We start from the raw sequence: 24,248 nt of genomic DNA on the forward strand, positions 1-24,248 counted from the left end.
TCCAATGATATTATTTCAAAAACATTTAATTTGACAATCACTTAATGATAAGAATAACAATATTCATCATCTTACATTTTAGTGTATATGTTATACGGAATTTCTCCTCCATCCCTTCAGCTATGACTGCAGTGACAACACTAGAACCATGACTCTCATACATGTAGTCTCCTGTACCACAGATCGGCTTGCCTTCTTCCCCTCCATCAGTTACTAGTGGGGACAAACATTTAGAAGTTCATGGTCACTGCATCAATATATATATATACACCTTGAAAACAGATAATTATAAATATAACACGAACTTCCATGAATCCTTTGGAAACGTCTACACGTGATCTTATTCTCATTTCGCTAAATGCCGAAGATACAAATGATACCTGCTGAGCAAATAGTACGAGAACAGTACATGTTTCTCATATCACACTGCAACATGAAGTAGTGTTTAACCCCCATATGATCAATGCGTAAAAGAGTGTCAGTTTTTAGCTTCAAATTAACGACGAATATCGGCGCTTTCTAACGCATCCAAAACATTTTATATAAAAAAATCCTTCATGTTTTCGTCCAGTGATCATATACGAAAACAGGACGTTTTGTGGTTTGTCATGTGATCCAAAAGAAACAGGAAGCGTGAAAGGCTAAACAAGTATACGTTGAAAACCGGTACTAAATACGAAACTGTTAACATGGTGAATGGTCCACGGTGCAGTCTGAATTTAGCGCAGCAGGGCAATAAAATGCACATAAAACCCAATCTTTTTCACTTGACAGTTTTAGAGACAAAGAAGCGTTTTTTATTTTCTGTACAATCACATTGAGAGGAATACGTATGGATAATTGATATAAGGTATCGTTTCCGTGAAGAGTTGGCTTCCTTAGCAGTACCAGGATCCAATTATCGTGGATTCAATGATAAGAGGATTCAACATCACGAGCTCTGTTGTGGCAACCCAATACTACCTATGCCCTGCGTTACTTAGAGATATGCTCGCATGATCCTGGTACGCCGTGGCTTAACTGAAATACTGTTCACTCAATCACATTTAACATGTTGTATGTTAATATGATCAATAAACATTGGTTGTTATTCTTAATGTTTCAATGGGGAAATCGAGAATGTTGCCTACCTTCCTTGAACGTTATCGCTGCAGCATTTTGAGTTCCAGAGCAGTCGCCCTGTTGTCCAAAGTCGCCAGTAATATAAAATACCATGTGGCTGTCATCATCCAAGGCAGTGAAGGTCAGCACCTTCCGCTCTGATCTGAAACATTCATCAAACACCGTAATAAGTAACCTGTTCGTGAACCACTTTAACTTGAAAAGAGTGCGTGGGTGAGTGAGTGAGTATAATTTTACACCGCTTTTAGCACTATTCCAGCAATATCACGGCGGGGGACACCAGAAATGAGCTTCACATATTGTACCCATGTCGGGAATCGAACCCGGGTCTTCGGCGTGACGAGTTAACGCTTTAACCACTAGGTTCCCCGACCGCCCCTATCGGGTTTATACATGTATATGAGTGTAAGTGATTAGGTTTGAACTCAAAGTGTCCCTGTTCTTGGACGATTGCAACTTGGAAGAAACTCACACGTACAGGTGTTGTGTTGCCAGCAGAGTCCCGTTGGTGGACGCTGGACGACACACAACCGAATTAAGGATCATAACAGGTGTGAATCTGAGATTTGCATTATTGACTAGCGGATCTATGCACGGGTAAAGGGACGCAACTCTGCATAGTGCACTGCTTCGTCTTGAACAAGACTATGCGTACTATTGCTACTTTATACCCATGGACGTTACATAAAATCGCTATGAAAACACACATCCAATTATCAAAAAGAAACAAACACCATGTACCTCCATGTGTGATGAGGATATCCCGGAGAATCAATGTGCTGCTCATACCGAGTTACTGTGAAGTTCCGAGAGTCAAGGAAGCAAAAGCCTGAATCATATGACAATTCATGTATATATAAAAGGTGGACTATGCTTTGGTAAATTGTTTAACAGCAACCTTGTTTAAATCGTTGAAAGACCACTCTAATTGTCAGGGAACACATTATTAGGTGAGAGAAAACATATGATGTTGTTAACATTCCAGCTATGTCAAGCGGTCTGCAAGTAAAAGATTCTCAGCTAGCGGTTCTAATGATGAGGTACCGAGCCTGTCCGCCCGTCCAAGTTATTCGTGTTGAGTGTTGAGGTTAAATTCTAACCCGGATTCTGTCCTATATTCCTTAGTGGAATGAACTCATGGTTCACTGGACATTGTATGCCAGTTAACATAGTCCCTGACAATGACACAGTGTACCGGTAGAACCCACCCAGCCTTCAGCTTACCATGCGTATCAGCCAGAACAAAATGCATGGTTGTCTGTTAAAATATAGTCTTTGATATTACAAACCCGTTCCAACAGAGAGCGATAGCAACAGCAGAGTTTCTGTGAACTGCATATCAGTAATCTTGTCTTGACCACCCGAGCCAGCATCAGGAGACCACAGGAACCTGTTATGAGATCACCACTTTGAATATATTGTCTATCATTGTTCCCAAACCACTGTTCTTATATTCTCTGCGGTAGGACAGTTGCTCAATATATAGCCACCACCGTACGTTGTACAGTATGTGTTCTATTCCCTTATCAGAACATGAATTCCATTAAATCAAGAACATGTTGACAAGTAACACACGTTCGCAAACATATCAGTCACGCTTAGGTTTCCTTTTCGCATCTTTTTATTTCTAGATCGAAGTGGACCGATCTAGTGTCAATAGATCGGTGGTTTAGTGCCAATATACACGTTAGTGGTAAATCTTCACGAGGGAAGCGAATGTAATATAACAAACAACATGCAACATTTAGATAAAGGCCCTAGGACATCAGCTTTCGATGTCAGTTATAAATGTCGTGACGATTGTAATCCTACGGCCACTATAACTGAAAAGCACAGTATCATGTACTGTGATTAATGTGAAAATAGGGAGGGACCTTAGGCATGCATCAGACCTGGCATGAGGTTAGACGGTTCCCAAGATACACATTACACATAAAGTCACGATCCAGCTAAATCACCCTAAGTATATAAGTAACTGCCTCGATATTTACCTATGGTGTTAGCACGATGAAAACACAAAACGTGATGTGTAAAAACAAGTTATGCATTAATTGCACAAGTGATTAAATATGACCAATGTTTACGTTTATGTATGTATGTATGTATGTATGTATGTATGTATGTATGTATGTATGTATGTATGTATGTATGTATGTGTTAATCATAATGATAGGAACTAATGTGGTATTATGTGTGTGTGTGTGTGTGTGTTGGGGGGGGTCTTCCTACAGTGTCTTCGGAACTAAATTTTCAATTTAGCATCAGGGAGAGGCCACCCGACTATACCATATGTTTTGTGATCGGATTGGGTAACCTTGAAACTTTAGATAACCACCCACCAAGTGGTGAACACAAACTTTGCCACTTACCAATATAAGGGACTAACCATTTGATATTCGGAACAATTATAACGCCAAAAGCACTAGCCTTTGTGTCCAGCAATATTCCAGCAGCAACAGCCTTTGGTGTCTAAAATCAGTGTCAAAATTCTTTTGGTAAACAATTGACATGCTTTTGCATGTGTTTGTGATCGGTGTCATCAGTGGAGCAGAATACGCACTCCCTTTCACAAACTTTAGTAAATTTCCAAAAAAATTTATGGTAGCCATATGGATGATAAATGTGACAAAAATGTCAAAAATGATGTCTGATGCAATTTGTCTTGTACCAATGTTCCCGTGTATTTTAGGTGAACAATTGACATACTTTTGTCATGTTTGTGACGGGTGCCACCGGTGGAGCAGGATAGCACCTTATCGCGAACATCTGGTATCATCACTATTTGATAGTGATTCAGAAACACATGCTCATGATATAGTCGGAGATCGTACTCGACTGCTTTAAGCTGAGATTTCTTGTGACAGTGGAAAGCGTGTTGTCGTTTTTATTTACTTAGTCTTTGCAACGACATTTTTTGCATGATAATACGTACGGAGAAGTATGCAGAATGATTGCAGACTCAGTACTCACTCAATTGTGAAACACCATCAAGTGGCAGATCCCACTGATGACTGTGGAATGTGAATGTCAGTTTGTCATCCCCAAAATGTGAGTCCTTTATATTCACTGTTGTGTTGACACGCCGATCAGTAACGTCACCTACAGTTTTATTTGTAGAAAAAGTGGTTCTAACATTGCCGTTTTGAAGTGAGAAACTGAAAGGTCAGTTCCTGCCTGTCAACACAATAGTGTTATAGTGTTATATTTGATTATTTGGAACAGTTTACCTCATTAAAGAAAGCCATCAAAGGCTTCAAGATCTAAAGTAACAGGTGACCTAAATTTGTCACAATGCAATTCCCTTTTTGCTTAGGGCACCAGTGAAGTAACTACCAGTTAGGACTTAGGACTCCGTGCGCCACAAACATCAAGATATATTAAAGGATAAGCAGCGTTTGGCATGAGTACTCGATGACTTCCTTTAAACTGACACAACATGAAGCATTGTTCAAAACGTTCACACCCAGCTCACTCACTCGCTGAACTTGTATTGCTACACTCCTGGGCATTCCATCATTAATAGTTGTCTTAATATTTGGACATAGGTTCATGTTATTGTTTGCGATTCACTTATACACTGGACGATTGATTTAATAAGATGTTGGTCATACATGCGTGATAAACCTTGTAGCAGGTCGTCTGTACGATCGACTCTCAGATTCACCTCGGGCATGGTTTGGCTGCACCATGTCCGCGCTCCTAGGCACCACTAAAGTGGTAAACGTCCAAGTCCCGAGATACTTTTAACTTTCCTCCCACATTAAAATGTCATGCTTAGAGTGCTTTGTAACTGGAATACTGGACCCCGGGTCATGTCAGTCTCTCTTATTCACTCCTTAATTTACCACAGAATTTTACCACTTGTGTATTTAAGCAAGTTTAATGTGAAGGAAACAACGTCCTTCTTCATCAAAGTATGTTTGTTGCTTGTTTTGAAAACAACATTTAGAATACAGATTTTTTTATGGAATCATCCAGTGTTCAATTAGGATAATTTGGTGGTTTTTTTCAAAAGACCGACTGGAAAAGGAAGAAATGTTTATCCGATTGATAAAACCCAAATTGAACTCTAGAATGCATTTATACATTTGTCATTTCAATCGTAAATGTTACACTGCTGCTTTACAAGAATTGAAGATTTTTATTCAAATGTCTCACTGCAATTGTTGAATTACGTGGTGTCGTCGCTGGAGTGTGTAAATACATTATGACGTCATTCACATGTCAATAACAGTTACACTGAAGAGCTGTCATGAGACAGTAAAAGTACAATGTCTGAAACTGATATAGGGAAGATTCTAGTTTGTGAAAGCCAGTATGAAACAAATTTGTTTAAGTGGGAGGTTAGGCACCCTACCACAGTTCAGTGGATTTGCCTCCCTTACACCAGTGTGTTTTTAATCGTAAACCGATCACGTGACGCACGTGTCGCACGTGACTGCAGCAAGCCACTTTATGCGTACACCAGCAAGCAGCCAAACGTGAATCTCATAGGCAACATATTATATGTTGTCTTAGTGTAATTTCCTGTTCGTGCGTTTGGTGAGAAGAACGATGTCAGGTCGGAGATCGAGGAAGCGTAAGATCCAAGCACCCAGTGACCGGAGATGGTCGCGGAAATCGGCTCGAGTCAACAAATCAACGAATCGAAGTTCTCAGCCCGGCGATGCAGACAACATGGCGTCAACTACCGTCCCCAGGTCATCGCAGCCCGTCGATGCGAGGAATGGATCAGGTGATGTATTACCTCATGTTTTCAATAATGATACACGGTCTCATGTATTGATAGGCTTAGATACCCCACCTATTCCACTCGTACAGTCGGTAAATCACAACACACAGGCTCTCGAATGTGTTGCCATTGACAACGATACGCTTAACATGCCTCATGCAAAGATTGCATGCAATGGTGACAAAATGGTTGCTTTGTCAACTGACAATGATGGTTCTTTCATACCCCAACCAATAAGGGATAAAATACACAATGGGGAATATGTAGATCTGGCTACCCTGATTTAGGGATTGGATAAGGAGCAAAGTATGGATAGCACTATCAGAGTAAACTCAATGGTCAATTGGAAATGTCACGCCAGTCGAAGGACATACAGTCAGTTGAAGAGTGGACAACAGCCTTTATCATATTTGTCAGCATATACCTGGAGAAATTCCCCGAAAGCCACCAGCAAATGCTTAAATATTTGCACACAATTAGATTGGCCGCCAGCAGGGGCCAAGGGTTGGCAAACTTATGATAAACAGTTTAGGTTGCGCATGAGTAGATCCACAGACAAGGCATGGGGCACAATCAACGCGGAATTGTGGATGCTATACATGAATGTCACTCCTCAACCTGTGAACCGCAGTTTCACCACTTTCAAGCAGCCTTCACAATCTCCAACTGCAAACACCTTAAAAGTTGGTTTTTGCTGGGATTTCAATGACCCTGGTATTTTTTGTCGCAGGCAACATTGCCGTTTCCCTCATGTTTGTTATCAGTGTGGTGATTAAGTGCCGATTAAACCAATCAGTTTCAGGAAATCAACCAACACCAGAGGTTAATACATTTCAGTTTCGCGACAGATACCTCTCAAAACGTGCAAGCATTGGGCCACACACCTATCAAAGTAGCTAAGTTGTTAGCATACCTGGAATCCTACCTATTGTTAAGTGACGCCGGTGTTCTTCATTGCGGTTTCACCGAAGGATTTCATTTACATTACACAGGCCCAGAGAGGCTAGTTTAGTTAGTAATAATCTAAAATCAGCTCAAGATCCCAATATGGAACAAATCATACAATGGAAACTTTCCAGTGAAGTACAATTAGGCCGAATGGCCGGTCCATATCATAACTCACCTTTACCAAACCTGAGGATCTCTCCTATTGGAATTGTTCCAAAGAAACGAGTAGATGGGTACCGCATCATCCACCACTTATCGTATCCAGATGGCATGTCGGTAAATGATTTCATCAGCCCCAGGCTATGTTCTGTAACCTATTCCTCCATTGACGATGCCATTTTGATGATTTAGCAGCTTGGTCCGGGGGTATACTTAGTAAAGGCCGACATCAAAAGCGCTTTCCGGTTATGCATGGTGCATCCTCATGATTTTCACTTACTAGGAATAAAGTTCTTACATAAATATTATGTCGACAAAGCATTACCATTTGGGTGCAGTATAAGCTGCTCAATATTTTAAAAAAAAATCCACCTTCATCCAGTGGATAGTTCAAACAATGTTAAATTCTCAAGGTGAGTTAATGCATTACTTGGACGACTACCTATGCGGAGGATCTGGAAGATATAAGTCTGAATGTCAGTTAGTCCTGTCAACATTATTAGCAACTTGCGACTCCCTATAGCCAGTCACAAAACATTAACACCAACAACATTAATCAGCTTCCTTGGATTTCAGTTAGACACAGTCAGAATGGAGTTAACCATACCAGCAGACAAAATACAGGATGCTAAGGATAAACTCTGGTTTGTCATGTCAAAATCCAAATCAACCCAACAGCAAGTCGAAGGTCTCATTGGTTCACTAAAATACATAGGTAGGGCCACTCCCATCGGCAGGGCCTTCCTACGGAGATCCATTGATTCGATTTGTGGTATTTAGAAGCCCCATCATAAGGTTAGGGTTACAAGGAATATGAAAGATGAATTTCAGATTTGGCTTTCATTCCTTGACAATCATAATGAGCGTCATTATTCCTGGATCAATGCTGGATTACCAGTGAAGCATTACACCTCTACACAGACAGTGCATCAGGAGAGGCATGTGGGTTTGGAGCGCACTTTCATGGACGCTGGACCAACGGTTCATGGCCAGGACATCGGAGGACTTTAGGCCAAACACGAAACATCACACTGCTGGAATTCTTCCCAGTCTATGTAGCGTTAACATTTGGGCTGATGCCCTCAGGGGCAAAAAGTTAATAATAAATAGTAATAACCAAGTAGTTGTTTCCATACTGAACAAGCAGTCAACTAAATGTAAGAATACTATGCAGTTTGTGAGGCAGTTTGTACTTCATTGTCTCAACATGAATTTGTTAGTCAAAGGTCAGTATATTCCTGGTTTTAAAACAGAATTGAAGATTCCTTTTCTCGTTTTGATCTTCAAAAGTTTCGTCAGCTAAAACCAGAAGCCAGAACCAAACCGACACCAGTACCCAATAATCTGTGGCTTATCTAAAACCCGAGGCCTTTGCTTTAATTAAAGCATCAGTGTGGAGCAATACTCAACACACCTATGCAGCTGCATCACAATCATAAAATACCTAAGTTTTGGCGTGTGCCGGTAGATGATATTTTATGTTACATAGCCAGTATGTCTAGCTCGACATCTCACAGCTATTGGCAGACATAATAAAATTAATAGCTGGTCCGACCCAATTGAAAACAGTGCACATTAAGATTTGCTTTTCGAAGAATGATCAACAGGGCAAAGGCACAACTCTGATAATCCCTGCTAAGTCTGATCCTACAATTTGCCCAGTCAGGTCATTAAGTGCATATCTGTCTTTACGCTCAGCCCAACCAAGCCAGTTCTTCATTCATTTGAATGATAAAGCCGTCACCAGATATCAGTTCTCTGCAGTACTCCGGAAAGCCTAACAGTTCCTCAACTTTCACACACAAGACTACAACACACACTCATTCAGGATTGGAGCCGCTACATATGCAGCAACCAAGGGAATACCACATGAGCTACTTTGTACATGGGGCAGATGGAAATCTACTGCATACGCTAAGTACATTCGTATCAGTATGTTGTAACAACTCATTTTTGACAGAAATATGGCTTGTCGGCTCCAGCCTTATCTACTGGGCTCACCGGAGAGCAGTTGCAAGGCCAATGGGATTGGACCTGGGTCTGCAGAAGTATGGACTCAGCTTAACATGGTATGGGAGTAGGGGAATGAAGTGGAAATCATTGTTGCCATTTCTACAGCAAAAACTAAGGCGCAGTCCTCCACCTGCATGGCTCCTCCTTTATTTGGGGGGTAACGACCTTGGGGATGAGCCAACCAGAGTACTATTACAAACGGTGAGTCGGGATCTTACAAAAATTCATCACATGATGCCCTTCACACAAGTTATATGATCAGATGTTCTGCAGAGGGTCACATGACGGGGTATACCAGACGGCAGAGTAATGGAGCGCAAGAGGAAGAGATTTAATGGATTTGGTAGGAAAGGTGTACTAGACCTTGGAGGCCGCGTTCTCGGACACAATTAAATTAACATAGCAGACAGGATGGTGTCCACCTGTCGGACATTGGCAATGACATTTTCGTGAGCAATGTTTCATTCATAAATACGCGCCTAAGTTAAACGTAAAGGCGGACGTTATTTGTACATTGTTACCTTGGTATCGTGACGACATAGTTCTCCTAAATGTTATGACGTCACGTAACGATAAGTTACAACTTCATTTCCGTTATTCAGTTATGGCCTGATGAGACTCATACGTGAAAGCGCAGGCCAATTAAAAGTGTGTTCAATCTTACTCCACTTATTTAATTAATACTATATTGTGCCCCCCCCCCCCCCCCCCCCCCCACACACACACGCACTTAGCTGCCACTTGGAAGTATTGCTCTATTGTGCGGGTCAAATGACGTCAGCATTGAGGTACTGTGCCCCCATCACATACATTGCATGTACAGTACAGCGAACAACTGTCGCCGGAATCCACGATTCTTTACGATAGGGACCTGGTTTTCTGACTAATATAAACACATCCCTACTTGGGCAACCTCAACATATAACCTCCTTGTAGACTGATGAAACACTCTTTTCGGAACTCTTGGAACATATTTAAAGAATAAACTAAAACGCTGAGTAATCTGCAGTTACATGATCCCTCTGCTGCTGGCGCACGTGGTCATCGCGAGTTGATCTTTACAAGGTTTTTTTACGATTTATTGGCGCTGAACGAAGCTATTTATCAATATCAAAAAAGAAAGCAGTTCCTTTTCAACTTTATACCAAGAGAGGGCAGTCATATTTTACTGGAATCATAACACTTTACGTCAATGTACTTCTTTAATAGCTTTGTGAGAACTAAAATATAATGTGTACGTTTTAGCACAATTTGTGTACAGTGTGCATGCGTGAATGTTGTTTACCCCACAGGCACAGACAACTGCTGTATCACGGCGTCGTTGAATTTGATCCAGTGAAACAGGTGGTTGAAAGCATGATCAACACAATACGTCATTTGGTACAATGGTATAAATGTACAATCATTTCACTTTAAATTAACAGATACCCATTTACTTGACTCTTGGTTACTCGATATTCCCGTGCTCGGTGGCATATTTTTAATTTCAAGTCAGGAAGTATTTTGCTTTGCGTTTATTACATTATATTCTTTATTATTTATGAAAATCATCGCATAGCAGATTAATGAATAAATACGTTTCAAAAGTAGGCATTGTTCGGTCCTCTACTGAATGTTGTGGACGAGAGAAAACTTCACATTTCATGATTTAATAATACATTATTTTGCGATACATTCGCAAAATAAACACAGTTAATTGTAGCAATAATTATTTCTAAGTTCAAGCTCGCACACAAACACATGTTCAATGTCCAGTCCGATCCGTTCCATCTTCGGTCAACTTATAGCGGATATTCTTGAGGAGGAATAGGGATCACGGAGACTTTTGTTAAATATATAAACTGTTCACGAAAATCATGGAAACAGTTGATTAGGTTGTACACGAAGTCGTTAATTGGAAATGCTTAATGTTCTGGAAAATAATGTGGTTTGAGTAAAAACAATGTTTAGTTCCTCCTTTCAAAGACAAATATGGAAATATTGAAGTTAGCATAACCTTTCGGTCATTTAGATCTAATTATCCCCTTTTCCCCCGCGAACATGGTTATCATAGATAGCCAATTTGTCTTCGACGTTACCCTTGGGAAACCCGGGATCAAGTGGCTGATAGAGAGACAAGTATTGATTACGGTGGCACTCGGGTTGTTCATTGGTGTTAGGTGTGTCATACACGTTGCAAGGGGCTTTAACTGCTTCTTTGCCTATCTCCGGCGACTTCACTTCTCCGTAAACAGCATTGGAGAAAGATGGTGGCATTACCGTGAATGCAGAACTCCCCGCTTCACTGTGACGGATGATTTGGTTCTGATAAGGTGACATTTTCTTTCTACTGTACATTCTCCACGCAATTAGAGTACCTACTACGGCCAAAACCAACACAACAACGCCAAACACCGAACCTACAATGACGCCGGTTTTGTTGGAGCGGGATGATCTCTGTGAAGCTGAAACAAAGATACCGCAATAAGTTGATACAATTTTAAATGTACCCTTATTGCCTCCTTAAATTGCTTGTCTTCCATGTTTAAAAAACCAACTACAAGATATATTTCACAATATGTCCGAAAAATAATTGTACGTTTACTTGAACTCTTGCAAATATATAAATGCAGATGGTAGACAAACGTAAGGGTATATGTTGAAGTTACACATTGTTCGTACAGTTACATCATATTGTATTGATCTTTATATTATTGATAACAAAATGACCTCTCGTTAAGTTTTAAAACAGACCAAAATACTTTATATTTTCAAGAAAGCAACTTGTGCGTTTACAACACTAAACTTACCAACATCCAGGACGCTGTCGCCAACTATGGTCTTGTAATGGACTGACCAGGGCAGCCATGGGTAATTAAAACCACCAGTGTACACCAGAAACATAACTTGACCTGTGCTGACCAGTCTCTGATTAGACTGACCGCACCACCTGGCTAAGAATGGAGAGAGAGAGGACGGACCTAAAAGAAAATAATGTAAATAGCTACTTGTTAAAAAACCACTTATTCTCCTTATCCTTGGAACAATGATGAATTACGGACAATATCATTTCATATAAGATATCAACATGACATTATAATCAGCATATGACATGATGTTACATGGTGTTCATATTAACGCACCATCGAACACTTCCAGGTACCTGCCATAACACATATCGGAGATTGTTATGTCTGAGGACCAGGATTCCAGGTTCAGTTCTATTTGATTTTCAGAATCTGCAAGGACTGAAGTCGTCACTTTCCATCTACATGTTACTCTGAAAATAAGTAAAACGTATTCATACAAGTAAACAGGCTTTGTATCTATTTAATCATTATAAATTCAAAAACTGATTCAATGCCAAATTAGTCATATATTGGTTTTGTTTCTATTTAAACATCTTAGTTGCCTTTGGACTTGCGGGTCTTAATTATTAGATCTGTAATATTAGTGTGGTAATTTATATGAATATTTACCTGGCAAGTGCAGGTATAACCAACACCTGACTGTGAACTCCCGACGTGACACTGCGTGTGACCTCACTGCATGCAGGATGTGCTGATATATAAATAAGCATAAAGAGTTCTTCAGCACACAAAGTTCAAAAACTTATCATAACGGTATTCATCTGGAATCAGATGTGTCACAAAATGTAAGAATTGATTCATTGATACCATTCTTTGGTTTAACATTTGTGTTTATCTTTCGCAGTATCACTATACTTAGATTTTTCTCTTATGAGTGAGTGAGTCCGGTTTGTAATAATATTCCAGTTATATCACGGCGTGTCAGCTTAATATGGGATGAAAGCCCGAAGTGATGCAGGTCCCAGACGTTTACCACTTCCTTGAAACCCACGAGCACGGGTATGGTGCAGACAAACCTAGAAACATAATCGGGGCGAACAGGGATTCGAACCAACAATCATAGGTTTCTGGCGTGCCCAAGGGACGCAACTCTGCACAGCGAATCGCGGCGCCTTAGACGACTGGGCCACCCGTTCCCCCTTTTCTCTTATGAAATATATTCCAACTTTAGATTGTATGTTGGTCTCACATGCGATATTATGCCAGCCTGAAGTGAACAGCCACAGTGGAACAATTTTCTTGGTGTCAAGGGACTACGAGCTATAGTGTTTTGTCTATCACCTGGTGGGATTGTCATCGACGGCGGCGTGGTTGTTGATGGTCTAGTTGTTGTTCCAGAAGGCAACTGTTCCACATACTTGTACTTCAAAGAGAAGATTGCGTTGCTCCCTCCATAGAGGTGTGTAGCGTTGAAGAGTACAGCCATACATGATCTTGAACTGAACGTATAATTGGCCCTGCCATCACACCAAGAACCTAAGTATCTGTAGAAGCCGAGGGCAGCACCACCTTCAAGTTTGAAATGGCAATATAGTCTCGTATAATGATTACATCCAAGTTGAGCAAACTTCTACAACAAAACAATGGAGTCACGGATTTAACTACTGAACTTCAAGTTGATATACGTAGTAACATGGTAATAACACAAATTTTCAACCAGATGTAGTATCATGCTTGTACACATGTGCATACACTATGCTTATGTCACAAAATGTGAAATGGACAGATTAATGTATGAAATCGTAACTTACAATCATATACTTGGATGGCTCCATGCGAACATCTCAAATCTGGATAGGTCTCAATTTCAGTATACACATAACGACTGGCTGTCTGGATCCTCCATTCCCGTGTCATTCTGGTGATTAAATGTGCCATTAAATTGTCGTTGTATAAGACGCTGAGTCACTTAATCAGTCTACCGAAGCTGATTCCATTGGGTGTAAAAGGAAATATAGTGGTGAAAACTAAGCATGGATCACCGAATATCATTGCTGACACTGGGAGTTGGTAAAAATGGAATTTAAGGACACTTTAGACAGACAAGCCACAGCGTTGCAACCTAATGTGAAGAGAAAAGGCCATAGTGGCGTCAATCGAACTCGTAGCATACTCAGTGCATTATATATCTATTCTATTGAGATATCGAGGGCCCATTCGCCACCACAGCGTCTTTGTCCTATGAGTCCTATCCATATGGTACGAAGAAAATAATTGTCCTTCAGTGAAAGTACTAGTACTCTCATTAGCGACAGAAATTCTGATCTACAAATACACGTAAGTTAGGAGAGATTAAGAAGATGACGTCACTTCTGAAACGACGCCATTGAGGCGAATGGTTCTGAGGTATATGTCATGATAGAATGGTTAATCGAGGATGACGTTATAGGGGTGTACTCCTTCGGAAAAAACATCCGAACCTGATTTGAGCCAGACAAATCAATGTGACATTAACACGTCGAATAATAGTAGATTATAGCCTTAAACCTCCAATCTGAAAGTTTTTTTATGGTGACCACGCCACAAGTACAGGATTTGCGCTCTTGTGTACTGTCGACATTACGCCTACTACTTTGTAAACAAACAGTTTCCTTCATCTCATTTACATTAGGTTTGGATAACAACTGTTACTAAGACATGTTTATGACATTTGACATACCTTGGAAAATATGGATACACAGTGAAGAAGTCATCGTTTGTCACTGTAAAGTTCTGCATCAAGCTCGTGGGAGGAAGGTAACTAAGGCACGAGTACCATGCTACATTTGTGAATAAACATAAAGGTTTCTTATAAAATACATGAACAACATTGTCGTGATTCTAAACAAAAGCCAATTGAGATTGGTGATATTATATAATCATTTTAAAACAGAAGAGTCTAAATAATTCTTTTGCCTAAAATAGGTTACTAAGAATTAAAACGTATAAAACATATTATGCTGAAATAGGAACACCCAAGAACGTTCTTACACCAGAAATTCTTGATTGGAGAATTGTACTTTAAGTAACAAGGTCGGGTTGTGTTCCATGACGTTGTAACTGTCCTGTACTGTATAGTGACAGAGCCACTGGTTACACTACTGGCGTTGAACTTGATCGTCAAAAACGTCCCCATTGACTGAACGGGGGGTGTTGAGTGCTCGCACCAGGATGTTCGCAGGTAAGGCCCTTATAGAAAGAACACAATGTGACGCTTATTATGAAATGTACATGGATCATATTATCCCTGAGGGTAAAAAGGGCCGATAAGTTTAAGATATCTTCGCATCTGTAGTTTAACAAAACACCTACCGACAGGCCAGTAAAAGCGACACGAGATCACATTACTGCATTGTTGAGAACAATGTGAATGTCATCCTTTGTTTATGACCTCATAAATTGAAAACATTATTTTAACTGAACAAAAGCTTAACTTTAGTGAAGTTTCCCACTATGGTTGGCACTTTAAACGATTTTCAAAGTTTATTCTACAAATTACAATGTACAATATAGCTAATAAATGTATCCAAATTATGAACTACGGGTTATCTGTCCTTCGTGATTGAACTCTATGTGTTTTTTCTTGTTAAAGTTGGTAAATTTTCAAATATTTTTAAGTGCACCTTCAAAACAATAACAAACTGACAAGGTATTCAAATTTGAATTAATCCACATCAATGGGACTGAGTAAACATTTCCTGACATTGACTGGAAATAAGACAAATCTTTTCTACTAATGTTTGACGAGAAGATTTGAAAATAAATCAGTCTTCCACAATTTGTTTTCATTGGATAAAAAGGACCAATAAATACCGTCTTATCTCTGGAATATTATTTAGTGTGGCTTTAAACAACAAACAAACCCACGGGTAATCGCTAGCAATCTGTCTATTCGTTTTGGTAGACGGGAGCTTAGTCACTTCTGTGCTTTTTGTTTTCAAATATCAATATATATTAGCCACGAACCTTCGACAACTTGAACTGTATCGTTAGAGCAGGTAGAAGGCAGCGACGATTGCAGAACTGTTACCAACACATGGGAATCATATGTGGTGAGCCTCAGGTAACACTGTCTATGATAGAAATGATAAAGGCTTGTCATAAAAAGTATATATGATACAACGGTAGTACAAACAAATCTCCTTCAAAGGGGGTTGAAGTAGCGTAAAATAATTGTCCCCCGAGAGGGTACATAAGTCCTATTTCATTCAAAGTATTTTTCATTTTCCATGTTTTTAATCGCAGAATTCTTGTTGTTTTTAACTGATTTGGCTTAAACTTGTTGACAATCACCAATAGCCAGAGCGATGGTGTAAATCCTGCTGGGTTACCATGTAGGTAGCAGAAGTATAGTAAGTCCCCATGGTACCTAGTATGGTGTCCTACCTTTTCCTATTAGTGATCTATAGCCAATGTTTATTGTGTACTGTTATGCATTGTTAAAATGTTATGATGATATGCTAGTTTTACAATCTACATCTGTGATAGTCTAGTGTTTTTACTGTCCTTTGTCGACAGATTTTAATGTCTATAATTATGTATTATTAATGTGCAACTTGATTTAGTCACGATATGGCTGAAATATTGCCGATTTGACTATAAATCTTAACTCACTCACTCACAAACAAATCTCTAAACATATTCATGATCCAAAACTTTTTTTGTATAAAAGTTGAAAACTATACCTTTCTCCTTCTTTATATTCTCGTGAAACCTGGTCGGAGCTGACGTTTAAGTTAAAAGTGAGTGTTCTGGGCAGGTAAGCAGCAGGAAAAGAACATCTACAGTTGCTGATGAATCCAGCTGCACATACATGAATACTTCATCATTATTGTTTGCAAGAAAAGATTTTTCGAAGTGGTAGCAAATCCTAATTACAGCACAGATCAAATATTAATATACATGCCTTAATATTAATGTACATGCCTTGCACTATATGAGCTTGTATACATGTAGCTCTCCGAAAATACATAATGTTTATTACAAATGGCATCAGTATAACATACAACTAAGTAAGGATAAGATATCTGGATGATGGTTTTTTGTTACTATTAACAAACTTGTTACACGTGGACTCTTAAAGTTTGTTTGTACGAGTGAGTGAGTTGGGTTTAACGCCGCTAATAACAGTATTCCAGTTATATCACGACGTGTCAGCTTAATGTGGGAGGAAAGCCCGAAGTGATGCAGGTCTCTGACGTTTACCACTTCGGTGAAACCCACGAGCACGGGTATGGTGCTGACAAACCTAGAAACATAATCGGGGCGAACCGGGATTCGAACCCACAATCATAGGTTTCTGGCGTGCCCAAGGGACGCAACTCTGCACAGCGAATCGCGGCGCCTTAGACGACTGGGCCACCCGTGCCCCCGACATCAGTATAACATACAACTAAGTAAGGATAAGATATCTGGATGAACTGGTTTTTTGTTACCATTAACAAACTTGTTACACGTGGACTCTTAAAGTTTGTTTGTACGAGTGAGTGAGTTGGGTTTAACGCCGCTAATAACAGTATTCCAGTTATATCACGACGTGTCAGCTTAATGTGGGAGGAAAGCCCGAAGTGATGCAGGTCTCTGACGTTTACCACTTCGGTGAAACCCACGAGCACGGGTATGGTGCTGACAAACCTAGAAACATAATCTAGGCGAACCGGGATTCGAACCCACAATCATAGGTTTCTGGCGTGCCCAAGGGACGCGACTCTGCACAGCGATCGCGGCACCTTAGACGACTGGGCCACCCGTGTCCTCTTTTTAGTACGAATACGAAACTGACGGGAAAACAAAGCATACACTTGAAACATTACTAAACTTCAAATAGTCGCCGAAACACTGCACCCAAAACACAATTATGATACATGTATCAAAAACATCACCACCACCATCAAACATGAATGTTTACTTTCTTTTGTCCGACAGTTTATATACGTACTACTCCAAGTTGGATAAGAAAACAGCATATTGCTTGGAAGTTTTACTTTGCTTACGGCTCAAATCTTGTACTTCGGTATAATTAATGGTAAAGCCATGACCGTCAGCGATGCTTGACATGTTGAACCGGATGACCAGCTCAGAGTGATAGGATGTGTACGAAGAGCTTTCATTACCACACCATGACAACGTGACCTGATCATCTAGAAAATTCATATAACATGATATAAATAGTCATATAAAAAGAATAATACCGGTAGGTAGGGCCGTTTTCACGAACACCTGGTCATCACCGATTTTTGGTGATCCATTCATAGAATTTCCACACTATGTTTCTGGTTACTCACAATAGAATCTGTTTCTTGAGATAATGGAATAGTTTATTCCCTGGAGTTGACGGAAAAGCAAAAAGAAAAGGAATGGCAGCATTTCATTAGAAGGCAAATAGAACTGTGTGCGTTGGAGTGTTCGTGCCTGTGTTAATTTTATTTAAAATTTCAAGCTGCAGTCAGCAATAATGCAGCTACAATGGCCTGAATCTAATCGATCCTGGAGCAGGCCAATCATTGGTTGATATCATGAACCACTTTCCACGTCATCGGTCCCCGAAAACAAATAATAACAAAAATCACAAAAGTCACAAAGCCTGACCCATTTTAGTTGACTCTCACGATAGATATAGCTTTCTACATGTAGGGACCAATTTTCTACCCTAGAACCCCCCAGGCTGTAATACATTTTTTATCCATGACATAACGAAAATATCATTAGGTTACAACCTTAAACAAATGTAAATAGGATGGCCAAAATGTCAACTGTTGAAGAACTACTTTGCTTTTAAAGTATTTGATACACAATGAAACAGGGGAATACTTACCAATATCAACACTTATTTTGTTTTCAGAGCAAGGTGAAGTGATATTGGATTCCAACAGCTGAACACGGACATTGTACCCTGGTCTGCTATAGATGGTCCATCGGCAAGTTCCTTTGAACAAGCTGGAACTGATATTGATGAACATATATGAGGTCATACCTCGTTAAGAGGACACTATGTACCTTAAATCATATGCATGTGTTTACATGCTGAGCGAGTGTGGGTGGGTATGGTTTTAAGCCACTTTTAGCAATATTCCAGAAATATCACGGCGGGCGCACCAGAAAATGGGCTTCACACATTGTACCCATGTGGGTAATCGAAACCGGGTCTCCGGCGTGACCAGACAACGCAATACCGAATACTATTTGTATGACATTACTTAGAATCAATCAGGGACACTAAGAATATCTCTACCAAACGTTGAGCAGTAAATATTCTGGGCTTTCTACTTTGACCCGGAATCTCCACAGTAACACGTGGGCATATGAAGCCCAGTCGCCTATGGCGCCGTGTCACGAGAGAGTGAGAGAGAAATATTATTGAATTTTGATTCATACCTATTCTGCCTGAAGATGTCAGCCGACCTGAGAATGGATGTAGCTTGTGATGCCTGGAACGTGGTATTGCACTGGTAAACTGAAGGCAGAGATGGTTACAACATTAAAAGTAAACACGTAACTGAAACAGTCGAAAAACAAATGTATGTTTTACACGTAGATTGCGTTGTACGTTCCAAGTTAAGACACATCGATAGCCTCTTTTCTTGACAAAGATGACAAAGTTTGAAACACTCAAATGTATATTGCAATGAAGAACATATTGAAACATTCCATCTTACGTGCAGGTCTTAATATGTAGGATATACGGACATCCTGCGATCCGGTAATGACTGCAGTGACGACTCTTCCACGGCTTTCATAGACTCCGTCACCACAAAGGAACTGCCCTGTTGCGTCGGTGGCTGCAGGTGCAAAAGTATAGACAGTCAACATTCATTTTCACTTAGAAAAATGAACTCATCTAGGTTTATACAAAAACTCTAAACTTTAAAGGAACGCATATTCAAGTTCTGTCGAACTGTGACGAGCTTCAGATTGAAGGCATAAACCCTTGTATTTTTATGGCTTATGAATGTGAAATGTTTTATTCCCTTGAGTTATTACCTAAACCTACCTTTTAGCAGGTAACGAACTAACCACTTTGGCTTTTATTGTATATAACACATGTTCTTCAAGTGCAAATTCTGCAACCGTCCTGGTGGCACTGCACTGTGTTCAGTAGATTGCACTCTCAGATACGTCTTATAAACTAAACTTATATAGACAACAAAATTTATGAAGATTGAATTAAGATCGCTGTCATTAGTGCAAATCGTCATGCATCGTCAGTATTTTGTATGGTTTTTATTCCCTGTATTATTTCAATGTGCACAACTAGCACATAATAGACACCATACATACATACACCAAGCACTGAAGAACACCGCAATACTGGGGCACATGTGGCCCAGTCGTCTGAGGCGCCGCAATTCGCTGTGCAGAATTGCGTCCCTTGGGCACGCCAGGAACCAATGATTGTGGATTCGATTCCCAGTTCTCCCCAATTATGTTTATAGGTTTGACGGCACGATACCCATGCTCGTGGGTTTCACCAAAGTGGTAAACGTCAGAGACCAGCATCAATTCGGGTTCCATTTAGCTGGCAATCCGTGGTATAACTGGAATACTGTTAAAAGCGGCAAGCAACCCAACACACTCACTCACAGCAATACTATGAGGCCAAGAGTGAGTCAGTTGCTATTAAGGCATCTTTACACAGGAGTTGGGTATGTGGTCCTTATATTGATGCAATTTGCTCTACTAGCACCTTGCAGACACCACACGTATATACTGTTACACTAATCATTAAAGAACATTAATAACAGCGATGTTATGACGAGTAGATCAGTTGTTATTAACGCATCTACAAACAGTAGTTAAGTCAAAGCGTGTCAGTGGAAAGTGAGTGAGTGAGTATGGTTTTACACCGCTTTTAGCAATATTCCAGCAATATCACGGCGGGGGTCACCAGAAATTGGCTTCACACATTGTACCCATGTCGGGAATCGAACCCGGGTCTTCGGCGTGACGAGCGAACGCTTTAACCACAAGGCTACCCGAACGCCCCGTCAGTGGAAAGCCCAACTTGATGTATTTGCATGTATTTGAATTTACCACTTTGATGTGAAAATAACTGCAACAAAAAGTATTTCTATAACCGTCAGAAATGTCTGCTTAAAGCAGTCAATACGATTCTGTGTGTATGAATCACTATCTAATAGCGATGGTACTAGGCGTGAGCGGTTAACAGTACAACTCTGCACAGCAGATTGCGTCTCCTCAGACCACCCTTGTCAATTATATCCACAGGTTTGTGTCAAATTGCGCAAGTTTCATGAAACGAAACACGTATGGGTTTTTTTAAATTACCCACCAATACAAACAATAAACAATATTACACTATAGTGTTCAGAAAGACATGAAAGTGATACGATAATATATAAAGTGAGGTGAGGTAAAATTGGGTTTAACGTCGCATCCATGGTGCTAGCCTAGCCAGATACCATACCATAGATACCCCCTCAGCCGGCTGGTCCATGTTTTATCCCATTAATACCGGGTGCCTGCGTATCACAGAAATTCCGCTGTATCCACTATACAACTGAGGGTATTATATGATATAAGCTTAAACACACTGGCTCTAAAAATGGAATCAATGCCAAGCACATCGTCATACACATCACCTATCTAATGATGCCATACAAACACCATGGATTGTATCAAACCAAATACCTTCTTTGATTGTTATGATAGCGTTCTTGTCTGAACAGTTGCCCGTATGTTGGGACTCAGTAGTGATTGTCAAGACAATATGGCCGTCCTCATAACCTGACGTAAAACGCAATGCAGCATCTGATCTGAAATGTGCAGAGATCAGAAAAAGTAAGTGCACAATCTAATACAGTGTGTAATTCATAAAGATGCAAGGTTTACAGTTTTCATCCAGGGGGAAAAACGTTTGTTTGACTGTTATTTGACGCTGCACTCTTATGTAATCTAAATGTGAACTGAAATACACACATTCCTAGCAGTAATCGTCATTAAAGCTGGTTTCCTAACCAGCATGGTTTAACGGTTGATAGTTCGTATGTGCTGTTTGTTTGTTCGTTTGTTTATTATTGGCGCCACTGCAGCATTTCAGGATCATGACGGCCCCCTGTATATAATCGAGTGAAATTAGATGGTAAAATTAAGTGGTTGATATTGTGAGCAACGATCCACGCCGTCGGGATGCGAGTACACGCTATCAACCAGGCCTCGGAGTCTAACCACAAGATCCATTTGGTTGCCTCTTACGACCATCATGTGTAAAATCAAGGTACAAGGTAAATGATTATTACGTTGCTGTATTCAGTTTCACCAAGGAGTGTCAGATTGAGAGGAAAGCCCAAAGTAACCCAATCAACAATATTCCAGCTATATGATGACGGTCTGTAAGAGAACGGGTCTGGACCTGACAACCAAGTTATTGACATTAAGAGCATTGATCCACGCAACTGGAATACGATGACACCTATCAACCACGTCAGCTAGCCTGACCACCCGATCCCTTAAGTCACCTCTTACGACAAGCATAGTTGCCTTTTACGGCAAACATGGGTTGCTGAAGACCTATTCTACCCCGGATTTTCACGGGTCTACCGCATTATGCGTATTTGGATAAAATGAAAAAAAACACTTCAAATATTCCCTCCCTTTCAAGCTGTTAACAAATAAAATTTCTAATAATAACTATTTCATCCTCAACATGTGTAGAATCAAGAGACAGTTCGAAAGTTCAAATTTTGAATCTTTATAAAACCATTATATATGTACTTTAAATCAAAGAACAAGAGGACATTTGTGGGATGATTTTTATACAATATGAAAATATGATCAGGGTTACTGTCTCCTTTGGGTATTCGTATTGGATATCACATCAGATGTTCTTGAAAGAAATCTTACCCCCAAGTGTGGTTATTATATGCCGAGACATCAATGTGCCTCTCAATATGGTCAACGTTAAAATCTCTCTGTCCATACGTTGAACATAGTCCTGAAAAGAAGATACAAGAATGCAAGATTTGCCCTGAGTATAACCACAGCACCATAGTCCTTGCATTGTTTTAGGCCGTGTAAGACAGAACATCATGTCATTCATATATGTAACAGCTACACTTTGACAAGGGCCGGTCGGGTAGCCTAGTGGTTAAAGCGTTCGCTCGTCACGCCGAAGACCCGGGTTCGATTCCTGACATGGGTACAATGTGTGAAGCTCATTTCTGGTGTCCCCCGCCGTGATATTGCTGGAATATTGCTAAAATCGGCGTAAAATCATACTCACTCACTCACACACTTTGACAAATGTAAGTACATGTAAGAATAGCCGGTCATTTAATTAAAGTGAGTGAGTATGGTTTTACGCCGCTTTTAGCAATATTACAGCAATGTCACGGCGGGGGACACCAGAAATGGGCTTCACACATAGTACCCATGTCGGGAATCGAACTCGGTTCTTCGGCGTGACGACCGAACGCTTTAACCACTAGGCTACCCGACCGCCCCTTATTTAATTCAAACATACACGTACATACATATATGTGTGGAAAATATATATTATTGCACCAACAAGCTTGAACAGCAATGACCAGGAAATTATCAATATAGTTACCAGCATTGATGAACAACACAAGTAAATGTGCTGTTAGTCGCATCTCTGCCGTCTTTAGTGCTCCACCTCGACCAAGAATAACGGCCATACGATAGAAAGACGTAGTCCACGCAGAATGTTTCTGTGTGTGTATCTGAGACACTTTCAATACAGGTGCAGGTCGTAATGACCGCTGCAGTGCAAAGGCTTAATATAAAGCGCTACATGATTTACAACGCTGTTATCTCAGTCATAGTTTATCAACCTTTGACAGTCATCGCATGTGGGTAAACATTATTGCAGTCACAATTCTGTTTTAGAGCTGGGCTCCCGACGCAATATCAAGTTGTATTTCGCAATATAAAGGTGCACCATCTACTTTTCAAGGATAGTGGGGGAGATAAGCATTTTTGTAATGTTAAGATTATATTTTCGAACTTTGTCAGGTGCTGACGTATTTTGCTTTGAAATAATATAAAAAACTATTTGTATTCTTTGGACATGTTTGGGGCTTGTTTAATTTTTTACATCACATATTTCAACTTCCAGATATAATAAGTGTTTTTTCCTTCTGTTTTATACAAAGAGTTAGTGAGTAAAATTGCAATGGTACGAATTAAATTTACCAATGAGGCAGGAAAGAATTACGATCTCTCCACAGGCCTCTCAGTAAAATGTGTGTGTTAGGTCGTCAGAAAGCTAAAAGCGTGTCGGTAGACAACAGCTCATTGTACACGATATAAAGAATCATGTTATGTATTGTTGCATATAATGACTGAGTGGGTACAGCAGTATATAGGCGAAATATACTGCTAATGATAATAATCATGTACACAGTAATAAATTGTACCCTTGTTTAATTCCTTAAACTCACTCATGCGACAGTTAGGAATTCACGAGA

General features: G+C 40.1%; 1 protein-coding gene and 2 pseudogenes across 1 annotated transcript; 2 read left to right on the top strand and 1 right to left on the bottom strand.

Moving 5' to 3' along the window:
- The first annotated feature begins 5,799 nt into the window (after positions 1-5,799).
- LOC139473149 (uncharacterized) lies at positions 5,800-6,681 on the top strand (annotated as a pseudogene).
- Positions 6,682-8,689: 2,008 nt separating this feature from the next.
- LOC139454234 (uncharacterized) lies at positions 8,690-9,462 on the top strand (annotated as a pseudogene).
- A 1,216-nt stretch (positions 9,463-10,678) lies between these two features.
- On the bottom strand, positions 10,679-23,456 carry LOC139473207 (cubilin-like). The gene is made up of 17 exons (XM_071255732.1): positions 23,369-23,456; positions 22,663-22,753; positions 21,451-21,575; positions 19,458-19,580; positions 19,177-19,255; positions 18,617-18,744; positions 17,796-17,942; positions 16,488-16,605; positions 15,769-15,875; positions 14,794-14,991; positions 14,483-14,582; positions 13,575-13,681; positions 13,105-13,332; positions 12,433-12,514; positions 12,097-12,233; positions 11,764-11,934; positions 10,679-11,418 (listed from the first exon to the last, which is right to left on the bottom strand). Exons 1-17 carry the CDS (start codon positions 23,454-23,456, stop codon positions 10,988-10,990), a joined length of 2,460 nt encoding a protein of 819 aa, XP_071111833.1. The 3' UTR covers positions 10,679-10,987.
- Positions 23,457-24,248: the final 792 nt, after the last annotated feature.

This window comes from Haliotis cracherodii, unplaced genomic scaffold (assembly GCF_022045235.1).
Source record: "Haliotis cracherodii isolate W230 unplaced genomic scaffold, xgHalCrac1.p SCAF_1, whole genome shotgun sequence".
NCBI lineage: Eukaryota > Metazoa > Mollusca > Gastropoda > Lepetellida > Haliotidae > Haliotis > Haliotis cracherodii.

Coding starts and splice junctions, on each gene's coding strand:
- LOC139473207 (XM_071255732.1), bottom strand. CDS start 23,456: ATGGCCGTTATTCTTGGTCGAGGTGGAGCACTAAAGACGGCAGAGATG. Junction 22,754..23,368: donor TGTGTTGTTCATCAATGCTG/GTAACTATATTG, acceptor TCTTCTTTTCAG/GACTATGTTCAACGTATGGA. Junction 13,682..14,482: donor GTGTATCCATATTTTCCAAG/GTATGTCAAATG, acceptor TTTAATCACCAG/AATGACACGGGAATGGAGGA.